Source organism: Adiantum capillus-veneris, chromosome 11 (assembly GCF_014529385.1).
Source record: "Adiantum capillus-veneris isolate H3 chromosome 11, ASM1452938v2, whole genome shotgun sequence".
In the NCBI taxonomy this organism is placed as follows: Eukaryota; Viridiplantae; Streptophyta; class Polypodiopsida; order Polypodiales; family Pteridaceae; genus Adiantum; species Adiantum capillus-veneris.
The window spans coordinates 12,118,401-12,132,418 of NC_140941.1; the positions used below are offsets into that span (position 1 = coordinate 12,118,401).

Here is a 14,018-nt window from a genome sequence, read left to right on the forward strand (position 1 = left end):
GAAGTTTCCAACACCCTTAGAGGAAGGTAACTGAATTTATTATAAAAGGGCTAATGCTATGAAGTAAAGGGTCTTTTGGACTTTGCTTAGTATAGTTTGATGCTCCGTATGTGATATAACAAGGCTTCTACACCGTTTCCTAAGCCTTCATTTACACATTTTCTTTTTCCATACTTCACCTTCTTTGTCAAGGGACATGTTTAAGAGATTGAAATATTTGGCATGTCATTGGGAAAGGCCTAAGTGTTTGGTTTGTTTTTTTAACCTAGGGAGATAAGATAACTGATCATGGTTTGAAGTGCTAAGTGGGTAGCGATATTTTTGATATAGATGCCCAAAAAGAAATGATTTTGAACCTTCAACTCAAGTTAAATCAAATTAAAGTTATGATGTAGTTTTAAGAAGATGTCCTTTTCTACTTTTTCCCCCTCATGTTTCCAATATCCTTTTCCTTGGGAAAATTTCTCCTCTACTTTCTTTTTTGTTTGCAATACTCACAAAGAGTAAGTTAGTGGATAAAACTAAAGCAAAAAAGGATTACAACTAGGCCATGCTCAAACTGAGCCATGGTGTATCATATCAAAATGTTCGGCTACAAAGGAGCCAACCCTGACCACAGAAATATGGAGCGGGGCTTTACAGGGAGCCACCCTAACAAAATAGAAATAACAAGGAAAATAAAGCCGAGAAAACCAAGAATTTGACTTGCATGGGGATGCCACTATGGTAGTCAATTTGCCACCTCCCCGCACCATGTCTGCCATGCACTTGAAAACAACGCACCAATGTCGAAAGCCCAAACTAGTAAAGTGCTACACTAGCAAACCACCCACACACCAACTCGGGCCCGGCAACATCTCAACCATCCAGGGGCTAAAGAGTAGCCATATCGAAAATCCATTTACCTATAAAAACATCACAAGCATTTTAACAATTTAAGATTTGATAAACCCAACCACAATTTCATTTGCATACATCCACACCCTTTGAGCTCTCTCTCTCTCTCTAAAATTGGCAAGCCATTGGTGGTCTAAAGTTCCACTTAACTTGGGATTATTTTTCTAATCATTGTGTTTTGTTTTCATTCTGGTATTGTCTTGAATGCATACTTGAAGATGAAAATGTGTTTGCTCCTTGTTAGTTTGAGATTGATGCTTTAAGAACGATTTGTAGAGTCCTTTGAGTGTCTACACCAGTTTGGAATAGGGTTCTAGGGTTGAAAAAGGATATCCTTTAGGGCCAAAAGGGTGTCTCACTTTGTTCAATAAGAAGTGCTACATCAAGGAAAGAGCAATACCTATATCTCCTTGCAAGATTAGTCTTGCTAGTATGCTACAAAGAGATTAATGATTTGATTTCCATTTCTCAAGGTTTTTGTACCCTTTTTGTTTACAAAAAGGTCAAAATGGTTATTGCATACATATCTCTTATACATTATTTGCAAACTCTTAGGGCCAAAATTGATGCTCTATGACACTTTCAATAGCTACTAAAATTTTTGAAGTCTTGAACACAACCAAGGAGATGCTGTTGTCATGCGTCGTTTTTTTGTGTGGAAAAAACCTTATGTTGAATATGAGCAAAATAGCTTGTCTCTTGTGGAAATTCTTGCAAGGATCATATCATATCTCTATAAGTTCTTGCTAGGCTCATATCAAGCCTTTATATTGAATTGAGATTCCTTATCTCGTTCATGCCTCTAAATTGGTAATGCTTTCCTACAAACAATCGATCCTTTCGTAGTCTTTCAAGATGCTTAGTCATGCCATTCAATGACAATTAGCAGGTGTTCAAACTAGAGTTCAACCTCCACTTTCTACTCCTCTTCTAAACCAAGTCTCTCAAAAGCGTGCCCACACATAAACACACATATCACATTATTTCATGTAAGCATTTGAATGAACTATCAAGAAATAAAATTGAATTTTTGGACGCTTGGTTTTATGCTTTTGGGTATCACTTTACACGTAGTCACCTTTTTCTTTAGGACAAAGAAAATAACTTAAGAGAGGGGGGCAACGGGGCATTTCAAATAGCATCTTATAATTTCTGAACAGCTGCGTCGCTGGCCAACTTTGAGTTAAGTTCACGAGAAGTGCAGCACAATCAAAGAATCAGCTTTTGAAGAGAGCTTGCTGCCGAGCTCAGCTCAGCTCAGGAGAAGGAAGCATTCTCACACACACACACAGACACACAGAGAGAGAGAGAGAGAGAGAGAGAGAGAGAGAGAGAGAGAGAGAGAGAGAGATGTCTTTGCCGGAGGACACCAAACGGAAGGCTCTTCACAACTGGAAAAGCTTGGTGAATGCAGTTTCCTCACCCTCTCCATCATTGCAACAGATAACCGATGATATCGATCATGAGGCCTGCAAAAACATCTACAACATCTTGCAAGTTGCAGAAGAAATCGAAAAGGAAGACCTTCTTGCTTCCTTAGCTCGTAATTCCTCTTCTTCCCTCGCGTGTATGTGTGTGTGTGTGTGTGTGTGTGTGTGTGAGAGAGAGAGAGAGAGAGAGAGAGAGAGAGAGAGAGAGAGAGAGAGAGAGAGAGAGTGTTTATTGACAGCTTCTACTAGGCCAAAATGGCCTAGTGAGCACAATTTCATCACGCTTTTCTGATTTCAATTTGTTACGAATAGGAGTATTTTTTAGAGTGAATGGATTATGAATATCTCTGAATGTTGCGAACATAACGAGACACAATCATTTCCCATGCATGCATACAACTTTCTTCAGTACAAAGGAGCTGATGAGTGAAGATGGTGAAAAAACATAAATAAAATAATCATTTCCCATGCATGCATACAACTTTCTTCAGTACAAAGGAGCTGATGAGTGAAGATGGTGAAAAAAATAAAATAAAATAAAAAGTAGTGGGAGTGAGAGTAAGAATGATTGCTGCCTAGCCATTGTTGAAACTCAAAACTAATCAACACTTGCTGAAAATAGACAAGTCACTAATCCAATTTTTCAAGACACAACCAAGAGAAATGAGAACACTACTACGAAAGCCAAATCCATTACATGGGTTTAAATACCAGATCATGAAAGAGGGTAGTTGTGAATAGTAGGTGTGATAGCAGTTGGTGGGCAGGTGTGGTTGGATTACTTTAAGGCAGCGCCAATAGAGGTGGGCAGGTAATCCATTACAGCAAGATAATTCACCCTTATATGATATTTCATTACATTTCAATAACAAGAACATTCCTAGCAATAGCATGAGAGAGAGAGAGAGAGAGAGAGAGAGAGAGAGAGAGAGAGAGAGAGATTTTATTAAGGCCTTCTGGAGGCAGAACTCGGCCTGTGGGACAATCTCAAACAAAAGGGAATAAATGTTAAACAAATTACAAAACCGGAACTAAAACTAAGGTTGGAACTGGAAGGCGTATCAAACTGGCGTATATAATAGTTGGGAGAGGGCAGCTGTATGACTAGGGGCTCAAATTACAAGCTATATGCATTGTGTGTACAAGCATGATATGAATAATCTAGCTAGCTCCATCCCGTACTAGAGTGAGGTGTAGAACGGTATACATCAATGGGGGGGGTGGGGGGGGGGGGGGGTGGGGTGTGAAGAGCTCCCTAAAGACTATGCGTGGATCTGAGCAGAACTCAGCCACTCTCTCTCTCTCTCTCTCTCTCTCTCTCTCTCTCTCTCGCGTGTTGGGCTCTTATCTCTTTCATCTCTATGGTAGAGCTTGGGCATGCAATAGCTAATGCTCTATCTCCTCCTAGTAAGTATCGCCCAAGTTTGTGCTGGTCTTTAAGCTCTAGGAGCTTGCGTAGAGAGCGTGGCTAGCCAAATAGAGTAGTTTCCCTCTCTCTAATAGTAGAATAGCTTTGTAAAATCTCTGTGTCTCGGGGATCCCAACTGCTTAGTCCACCTCTATCTCAAGACTGTGCGATGATACTCTATGCTGAGACCAATTGCCACCCTAGCGCCATGTTATAAGGATTCCTCCATGTATCTAGGTCTCTGTGATGCATTGTGATGTGTCAACCACTGAATATTTCTGATTGGATGAGATTGCCTAGGTATGTAATTTTAGTGCATCGAGACACCCCTTACCGATTAGCGTGGTCTGGGTGTGATGACTAATTTTGCTACGCTAGAATATGAAGAGCTCCAATCTGGAATGAGAAAATTGAATGACCCTCAGAACGACCCTTGAAATTTTTTAAACTAACTTGAGTTGTTTTACACATATACACCAATCGCGGATGATTACTGTTCTATCAAGAAGGGGGGATGCCACAAACTGCTGACGTGTCAAGCCACTGAAGACCTGAGCCAACCTGCAAATCTTGTCCGAGGGGCCTAAACCCTAGAAACAATAGAAGTAGAAGTTCTCACCAACTTACAAATCCTTGCTGAGTGGGGGAAGTTATTAAAGAGTTTTTTACCAACTTATGGGACCCCGTCTGATGAGGCCCAAACCGATGGGGCCCAAGTGATTAGAAACAATTAAAATAAAGCAGAGCCACACTTGCATATGAAGTTGATGATGTGGCACAGCTGTAGGGACCTTCCGCATTTTGTGCTGACATGCCACGTGGCACTATATGGAAATCCGCGTTTTGTGTTGTAGCTTGCTGACATGGCAGCAGTATGGATTTTCGTGTTTTACGTGCTGGCAGCTTTTGGAGAGCATTTGCTTTTTGATCAGATGCTTTTAGGTTGATACTTTTCATGTATTGCTTTTCATGGCCTAAGGCCTTTAAATATGTTCCATGGGCTTATTCTCTGGCACGCTTTTCTTCGCGTGCTATACATGTGGTAAGTATGGGCATTTTGCGGCTCAGTGTCCAGAAACACTTGGGGCTGCGGATACTGAGGCGATGCCACGGGAATTGAGAGTTTTGGTCAATTGCTTATTGGCAGTTTGACTCTATTGGAAACCGACTGGGTTGCAGCTTAAGCATTATCCTTTCCCTTTGGCATTTCTTAAGTCTTAATCCTTTAAACTTTGTAAAGCCTTGTAAGCTTAAGCTCAGTACAAGCGGATACTCCCTTGCTCTGCACTTCTCTCTTAGGGTGGAACTCTGCCACTGTGTCTCGTGTTTCATGCTCTCTCTCTCTCTCTCTCTCTCTCTCTCTCTCTCTCTCTCTCTCTCTCTCTCTCTCTGTTCAATTGTTTTGAAGTGCTTAAAGTTGTCTCGTCCGTTCTTTCTCGTTGGCATGTGGTTCCCTTTACACGTTCCCAGATGCACTGGCCAGAAAGACTGGTGCCCCTTTTGGTATTAGTTCTCTTTGCAAAGGTACAACTCCGTGAGGGTCCAACTCTTTCCGAGACTTTGTGTCCAGATGCTCTTTGAGAAGTGGCCCTCGGGGCACTTATAAGCTTATAAGGGATGCCCAAAAGCATTCACTCCCAAAAGCATCTAACCAAAAAGCCTTGCGCAAAATTAGCAACGCAAATAACATAAATCCGTACAAAAGTGCCATGTGGCAACTAGCACGATTTATGGATAAAAACCCTAACCCCTTTAGTTTAGGCCGCTTGGCCACACTTTTTGGGCTCAATTCTTCTTGTCCTTGCGGCCAGTTCTTTCCAGTTGGGCATGCCACATCATCACTTTGTGATGGTAGCTCTGTCGACCATTTTAAGAAAGATGTGCATTTGCAAAAGGCACAACAAATCTGCCAATCCACCTCCTCGAAGAAAATCTAGCTATAGAAACCTACTCCAAAAGTGTTGAAGAGGACCCTATTGCTGTCAAAACACTTCTCTCCGAAGAAGAAGATTGGAAATAAATAGCTCCCCTCTGGATCCAACAACCGCATGCTTGCTCCCCTTGCGAGAAGGCACGGCAACATGACTCCATCTGGGAAGACCAAAACAGTCCAGCAATGCTACACATCTTGTGACCTCCATTGGGTTCTCCTTGGAGAAGAGAGGTCGGGGTAGTCAAGGGGAAAAAACGGGGAAGTCGTAGATGAGGGTCCAAACAATAACACTTTGACACATCTCATTGTCAATGACAACTACACACAATCTGCAACCAGTTTTTGGGGATAGTGGTGCCGCACGACACATGACACCTTCGAAGGATCTTTTGTCCAACATGCGACAACATTGTAGTACAAGGTTGTTTCCGTACGTACGTACGGTATGATTCCGTACGTGCCTAGCTTAAAAAAAAAAATTTGGCCGCCGCCGGTGCCTAATACGCCTTGGTCGGACTGGCTGGGCGAGGCTTTTAATAAGTCCACCTATCCTATACCTCTTATTATCACAACAGAGAACCAGAACACAGTCTCTGCACAGTGTCTGCACAGAGACCAAGGAAGGATTTGCCGCCACCGATAAGGTTCTTTCTCCCTCCCTCCCTCCCTTTGTGTTTAGAGTCTGCAAGCCTCAAGGAGGCACTCTAGAGTCCTGAGCTCGTGAAAGATTGTAAGTTTTGTATTCAACTTTGAAGTGTGCGTTAATTGTGCTGCAGAGTTATCATGCACCTAATCCTCTTTGGGCTGAGCACACCAATGTCCTGAGAGTTGTCAACACAGGAGGCCAAGCAGGTTCAGGGACTCGCACTTGGGTGTGCAAGTACTGCGGAGAGCAGATGACGGGTACAATTACCAGGGTTTTGAAGCACCTCATTCGTATTGGCACCACTGGACATTGTGGGGGTTGTGAGGCTATCCCGCCAGCATTGAGGGATGCCTTGATTTTGGAGCATTTTCCTCCAGGATCTACTGCATCCTCACAGTCAGGGGGAGCACGTGCAGCAGCAGAGGATGCCTTGCAGGATGCATTACTTGGAGATATTGGCAGCTCTGCATCTGTAGCGCCATCATTTGCAGGCACTAGTAGAAAGAGAGCTCGTGTTTCACAGGCTGAGGATGAGGGTGCTAGTGCTTCAGCAGCAAGTGCAGGTGGGGTTGAGGGTGTACGTGGCCCAAGGCAAACCACATTGCCATCACGTGTACACAATGATTCATGGGTAAAAGAGCGACAAAAAGTTGCAGAGATGGAGATTGCGCGGACTCTCATAGAGTGCAACATTGCATTCAATGTGTTGAAGACTGATCAATGGAAGAGGATGGTGAGGGCTATTTCACAGGTTGGTGCTACAGATTCCTGGAATGGTCTTGACTACCAAAAGATGCGCACTACCATGCTTGACGACCAAAAAGAGATCATAGACCGAGCATTGAGTCCAGTGAAGGTTGGGTGGCAACAATTTGGATGCACTATTCTTTCTGATGGGTGGAGTGACACGCAGAGGCGCCACATTATCAATATCCTTGTTTCCTCCTGCTTGGGCACATACTTCTTACGAGCCGTGGATGCAGGGAAAGCTGGAGAACGCATTTCTGCGGAGTTCATCTTCAAACATATTTGCCAGGCCATCAAGGAGGTTGGGGAGAAGAACGTCGTGCAGGTAGATACTGAGTCCTGACCATGTGGCATGCACATTTGAATTTTGCATATATTGTCCAACGTAATAATGCCCACACTTCATTTAATATCTTGTCATTGTAGGTGGTCACTGATAATGCCTCCAATCGCAAGGCCATGGGGAATATGGTGGAGGCTGAGTTCAAGCACATTGTGTGGACACCATGCGCTGCACATTGCCTAGACCTTCTCATGGAGGACATAGGCAAACTTCCCTGGGTGCAGCCTACAGTGTCTGATGCGTCCAAGCTTACCACTTTTTTCTTCAAAAGACACCGGGCCTTGGCAATCTTCAGGAGCCACAACACAGTAGACATGGTGCGTCCCTCGAAGACCAGATTTGCATACATGTATCTGGTGCTTCAGAGGCTATTCAGATTGAGAGATCCACTGTTGCAGACAGTTGTGGATCCAAAGTGGAGATTGATGTACCACGCTCAGTCAGAGGCGACCAAGTACATTCAAAGAAAGGTTCTTGATGAGACCTTCTGGACATAGGTGCAATCCTTGGCAGTGGCTCTATAGCCATTGTATGTACTACTACGGGTCACAGACATGGAGGGCTCTAACTTGGGTTGGTGTATTATCTGTTTATGCAGATGAAGACACACATTTCTGGATGTACCTCATTGACACAGGATCGGTAAGTACAAAGTGCTCTAATGTCCTCATGTGACATGTCTATTTATAATTTTTCAAAACACATACTTACTGTGACTATTTTGTTTGCAGTCGTGATGATATTTTTGCTATTGTAGAGACTCGATGGCAGTTCATGCGTCGTCCCATCCATGGGATGGCTGCACTTCTCCATCCTCTCTTCAAGAGCCAAGAATTGTTTGAGGAGGCTTCATTGCTCACACTACGCTCTGAATATCTGAACATTATATATGATGAGGATAAGCAATTGATTCTGGGTTCAGAGATAAGTAGCTACATGAACAGTTTAGGACCCACCTTTGTGCGGTCCGTAGCATTGAGAAAGGAAGCTACCAAGCTTCCTTTAACATGGTGGCAGAACTATGGACGCCAGGGCCTTCCCAAATTGTGCCACCTTGCATTGCGCATCCTTTCCCAGGTGAATACTGAAGTCTGAATTATAATTTATAATTATTGAATGATGAATCTATATTGTCACACATGACACTTGTGACCCATGAGTGTTCGCTATTTGAATTGCTGTAGGATTGCTCAGCTGGGGCATGCGAGCGCAACTGGAGTGCATACTCTCTTATTCACACGAAGATCCGCAATTGTCTTAGCACCAAGCAGGTAGAGAGACTGGTTTATTGCCGTGCTAACATGCGGCTTGTGCACAGCTTTCATGCCTTGGGGACACCCAAGCAGGTGAGATTTACATGCACATTTATGAAAACAAGTCAATGATCAAACGACAGTGTTGAATTATGGACTATGTTTTGTCTTGTCATTGTAGGTGGATCCCACAGAGTTGAAGATGGTGGCAGATCCTACTGCGGAGGAGGTCGATGCACGGATTAGAGATGAGCAGGAGGAGATCCTTCGAGAGTTGCACAGGGAGCTAGAGAGCGTGGATCGCCGAGTCACTAGATCTCGCTCTCGAGCTTACAGTATTCCTCTTCGCATTGCTGCTGCAGAACCAGAGGTTGCACGCAGAGAGAGCATTCGCAGAGGAAAGTTACCCGTTCGGCCTGCTCGTAGACGAGCCAATGAGGCTGTTCGACTCATCCAAACCCATAGTTCAGAGGCTGATGATCCAGATGAGGGTGATGCACCCCTAGCATCTGTGCCAGAGGAGAGAGAGCTTGATTATGATGATGAGGGCAATGTCTTGACAGATGGAGACATGCTCTCTGAGTCTTCATCAGCCTCTGATGATGATTTTGAGTAGTAGTGATTGCCCAGTGCTTTGGGTCTTGGGACTTGGACATTTGTCATGACTCATTTATGCTTTTTATTTTGTTGCTTGAGCCACCTAGACTCTTTATTGAGTGACTATGTTATTTTTGTATCAGGATTCAGCATTTAGTTATGTACTTTTGACTTACACTATGCCATGTGGTCTGGACTCAATTCTAGCGGTTACTTAACTTGTGGGGTGATTTTAAGTGTTTTTTGAATGTTGTGGCTATGTTTAAGTATTGTGCAGTGTTTTTAAACTAGATAGGTTGTATATAAATTTGAAATTCTTTGTATTTTTAGCTTTTAAAAAATATACTACGAATTTTATGTACCTTATGGCCCAATCCATACGGTACAACGTATAGTATGTGCCAAACACGTACCGAATACTACGTACCTTACAACCTTGCTGTGGTACCATCTTTATTGGCAACAAATCTGAAATTCATGTTCATAGCGATGGATTTATGGAGTTGATTCCCGACGGGAGAGGGGGTATGCATACCTCCAAGGTACTTTATGCTCCCAAGCTGGGATTTCTCTTATGTCTGTGCACGAGTTGTGCAAGCTTGGCATGGAGGTGATCTTTAGAGAGGATGCGGTATCTATTCGGGATCGTGAATTTGGCAAGGAGGTTAGAGGGGGCTCAGTGGAGACTTGGACACTCCAAGCGAGAAATCAATAGCAACACACGAACAACAACTGCAAATAATTGAACTGAACTTGAATAGAGAGAGAGAAGAGGAGAATCGACATGGAATGACGGAGTTTTGTCCCCAAATGCGCTAGCCCCAAAGACTGGTGCCCCTTCCGGTATTTCTTTATTATTGCTTCGCAAAGGTACAACTTCTCGAGGGTCCAACTCTCTTTGAGACTCTGCGTCGAGATGCCCCTAGAGATTGGGCCTCTGGGCACTTATAATTTTATAAACAGTACAAGAGCCCAAAAGCATGTCAATGCAATTTACGGAAATTCTGCAGTAGACTTGGCTTTTAAGTTTTTAGTTTTTAGGCTCCTCGGCTTGTGCTCTTTAAGCTGGTAGGGTTAGGTTTTCAGAACCCTAACCCCTTTAGGCCCCGCGGCCACACCTTTAGGTTCTTCCAGGTTAGAGTTTTTAACTCGCACCCCTTGTCCTCTCAGCCAGTCCTTCAAGTTGGTTATGCCATGTCACAAACTTGTAGTTAGTGCCTGGCCTGAAGCAACGCGCCTCTTGCTTTGGCCTCTCCCTTCATCCTTAGCATCGAGTGATAGCTTGTTCAAGGGGGGATCTTTTCCCAAGTCAACAATCTACTCCACCCTTAAGTATGTAAGGGTGAATTAACTTGTTGTAATGGATTACCTACCACCTTAATTGGAGCTACCTAAAATTGCTTCAATCACAACTACCCAACAACTTCTATCACACCTACTAGTCACATCTACCCTCTTTCATGATCTTGTATATAAACCAATGTAGTGTTCTGTCTTTCATAGGAGTGACATCAGTTTTGAGGTTTTCTCATTTCTCTTGGTGTTGTCAGCTTGTGTTTTGAGTATTTCATTATTGTTTTTCCTGCTTTTAGTTAGCCTTAAGGTTAGTTGATTAGATTAACCAAGCTCCGGCATGATCACAAGTCATGGAGGACTATGGTATTCATAATCTACTTCCAATTTGATTTGCATGCAAGAAGAGTAAAGCTCTATAGTGCTAGGGTATTCTTCTAGGCTAGTTCGTTTGCTTCGTGATTGAGATCATCAAGGTTGTATGGTACCTAGTATTATATGGCACCATTGGAATTTCCATGGAGACTCAAATTTGCATGGCTTGAAAGGCTAGATGAGACCACAGTAGCTAGGACGTCGGTAAGAGCTTATTAGAACTTCAGTTTTTATAAAAGGTGTCTAGATTCTTCAAGAATTTTTCCTTAAGACTACGTATTGGGCTGATCATAGTTTGGATTTATTGGTGTAATAGCAACTTGCTATATTCATAATGCTGACTTGTGGAAGCTCGCCTTTTTGCAGTTTGTGAACATGCATTATCATTATCGAAAGCTTTGGATCGTCAAAGTGAAGGAAGAGGGGTCTTGCAACTCAAAACTGGATTAATTTCACACATGAAGGTACTATCTACTACCTAAACCGACTTCTGTGAATTGTGCTAGGTTGGATTCATGATCAATAGCATTTACTCCATAATTTTTGTTTTTTAATCACTGCAGCGGAGAAGGGCTGGTAGAACTCCTGCAACAAGAAATCCTGAAACAAGGAGTAAAATTATAGAAGACTTCTATAAAAATTATCGACAAAAGCACCATAGCGATATCCAACCTCCTCATCCCAAAGAGTATGCAAGAAATGAGAGGCTTATTGATGTTTGTATAATGTTCTTTTGGGCTTGTTTATCCATTCAAAGTTGATGTCCTCTTTGAATTTCAAGTCTTTCATTATGTCTAGGGGCTTTAATCCTCTTCATTTCATTTTACAAACTTGAGAGTGGTTTTTGACATATTTCAAGTAAGAGTGCAAGCTTTCTAAAATGTAAATCTAGAATGAAGTAGATTTTATGCTACTAATGGAAAAGCATTTGTGTGAGTTATGGATGGGAACAGGTAGTTGTCGATGATTTAATGCCGTGGTTTATGCTAAAAAGAAGGATTCTCCATGTAAACATTAAAAAAAATATCACAAAAAACAAAAAATGGATTCTCATCAGCTTGGCTCAAGCTATAATTGACTAAGCATGATTTTTCAGCATTGCCATGGCATTTGAAACTTGCAAGGCACCTGGCAAGGTGGTGAGATAATGCGACAATACCACAACTGATGAAGAACAGAAAACTGAACTGGAAAATAAACACTTTAGTCAAGACACACACAGTGGCAAAGTTCCATCTCAGAGAGATTGGCCCCTCAACTCTCTTCTTATATTGATGAGCTTTCGCGGTTGCAACGCTTTTGTGTGAGCCGACTCACATAATGTGTGCACAATTGGGGCCTTGGCCTCTAATTTCTATGCAGTTGATCTCAAAAGCACTTAAATTGATATGCTGTTTACAATAGTGCTCAAAAGTAATTTATAACATCCGTTATTAAAAGCCTAAAAGCAGCCTTGGCCTAAGCACTGCCACGTCACCCTCCTCTGTTCACTACCATCAGCCTGTCACGTCGGCATGTATGGACCCAGAATCTGTGTCGTAAATCGGGCTGTGACCCACAAGTCGTATAATCCGGTTCCAGCTCTTTCTCTTTGTCGTTTTCTCTAGTTGAGTACGACATCATTTTGTGATAGATTGTCAGCTCACTCTCTCCAAAATGTCATACACGTAATTGGTTCACTCTAGTAACAATCCTAGTTGATTTATTGACAAGACAGTTGAGTGGATCCTCTCTATGCAACATCATTGCACTAGACTCAACCCTTTGAATTGGCTTGAATTCTTGGACTGGCCGTAGCAAACTAAAAGCCTCAAGGGAAAGCTCAGACAACTGAGGAGTATCTGCCAAATGCTCCTCCATCCACTTGGCATCAAAGAGTATGAACTTGATCAAGTATTCCAAGAAAGGACTTCCTTTCACTTTGCTTTCCTTGTCTTCCAAGGTTTACCACTTTGGTTTCCTTGTCTGCCAAGATCTACTCAGGTTGAAGGATTTTCTCTATCTCTTGTAGCAGGCTACAGTGTCACTTTCACAGGACACACAGTTAGTACAGTTGGTCTGGTCTGGTTCACACTAGAGGGAGTGACACGTGGCAGGATACGGACGGTGGTCCACTCAGTTTGGGGATAGACTTAGATGGAGGGAATTTATGAGCTGTTGGTGGCTCTTTATGGTTGTACATATGAGTATTGGGTCATTGGATCATCTTCTAGATATATGGTCCAGCGTCGTCATCTAGAGGGTGAGTCTATACACACAGCACGTCTTCACCATCCCTGCACATCTGAGCCTCGACACCCCATTGTACCTACGAGTCCTGGGTTGGAGCTGAGTGTGCTGCCACTCCAGAGTCTGTATCAGTTCTTGAGATAGTCGAGTCATATGTTGTGGTTTGCTGCTGTTGTGTCTCTGTGAGCTCAGTTGTTGTCTATTGTTCCTTTGTTTTCAGTTTGTTTTGAGTGAGATTGTCACGCACATTGCACTGAGGAGCACCCACTGTAGAGAGCACGACACACTATCCGTGCTACAAGTGCTCTCATTTTGGCAATCATGCTGGGGACCTCAACTGAAGTATCACTCTCTGTTGAGATACAAATCTTGAAGCTACTTGGTTTCGCCTACATTGCCTTGCACTGTGTAACCTACTGGTGCGGTCCTGTCTGGTCCTCTCTCGTCCTGGTCTAGGCCTTCCTCGTCCTTCCTCGTCCCTGGTCTAGTCCTTCCTTGTCCCTGGTCTAGTCTCTCCTCGTCCCTGGTCCAGCCGGGGTCCAGCCCCCCTCGTCCCTGGTCCAGCCGGGGTCTAGTCACTTGCTGGTCTAGTAGAGTCTAGACCTGTCTTCATCCAGTTAAAGCAATTAAAGGTCTTCTTGCTCAAAGCTTGGCTGGATTTGTGGTCGCTGCATGACACATACAAGGCGGTCATTCGAGCGTCAAAGCGCACTACTGAGTCCTCTGAAGTACTACAACAGAAGACGACCCTTGGTACCTAGTAGAAGTCCATCAACCTCATCACCCATACCTCTACATACGGCATCACCCATTTCTCCATCCGGTTCCACATCTTCCAGTTCACCTTCCCCAGTAAAGCTCTCTCCT

At 43.3% G+C, this 14,018-nt stretch overlaps 2 protein-coding genes across 3 annotated transcripts in view; both read left to right on the top strand.

The window, feature by feature from the left end:
- Window positions 1-2,050: 2,050 nt before the first annotated feature.
- The window catches only part of LOC147446894 (callose synthase 10-like), a 260,133-nt gene continuing 248,165 nt past the window's right edge, over window positions 2,051-14,018 (top strand). Inside the window, exons 1-3 of one of the 2 annotated variants that reach the window (XM_086522840.1) lie at window positions 2,051-2,440; window positions 11,289-11,386; window positions 11,486-11,610. In XM_086522840.1, the coding sequence (XP_086378966.1) occupies window positions 2,248-2,440; window positions 11,289-11,386; window positions 11,486-11,610 (416 nt within the window). In that variant the 5' untranslated portion in view covers window positions 2,051-2,247. The remainder of the gene's footprint in view (window positions 2,441-11,288; window positions 11,387-11,485; window positions 11,611-14,018) is intronic. The other variant, XM_086522839.1, reaches the window with a different exon arrangement.
- Window positions 8,140-9,437, top strand: LOC147446895 (uncharacterized). Its single transcript, XM_086522841.1, has 3 exons — window positions 8,140-8,481; window positions 8,589-8,750; window positions 8,839-9,437. Exons 1-3 carry the CDS (start codon window positions 8,179-8,181, stop codon window positions 9,271-9,273), a joined length of 900 nt encoding a protein of 299 aa, XP_086378967.1. The 5' UTR covers window positions 8,140-8,178; the 3' UTR covers window positions 9,274-9,437.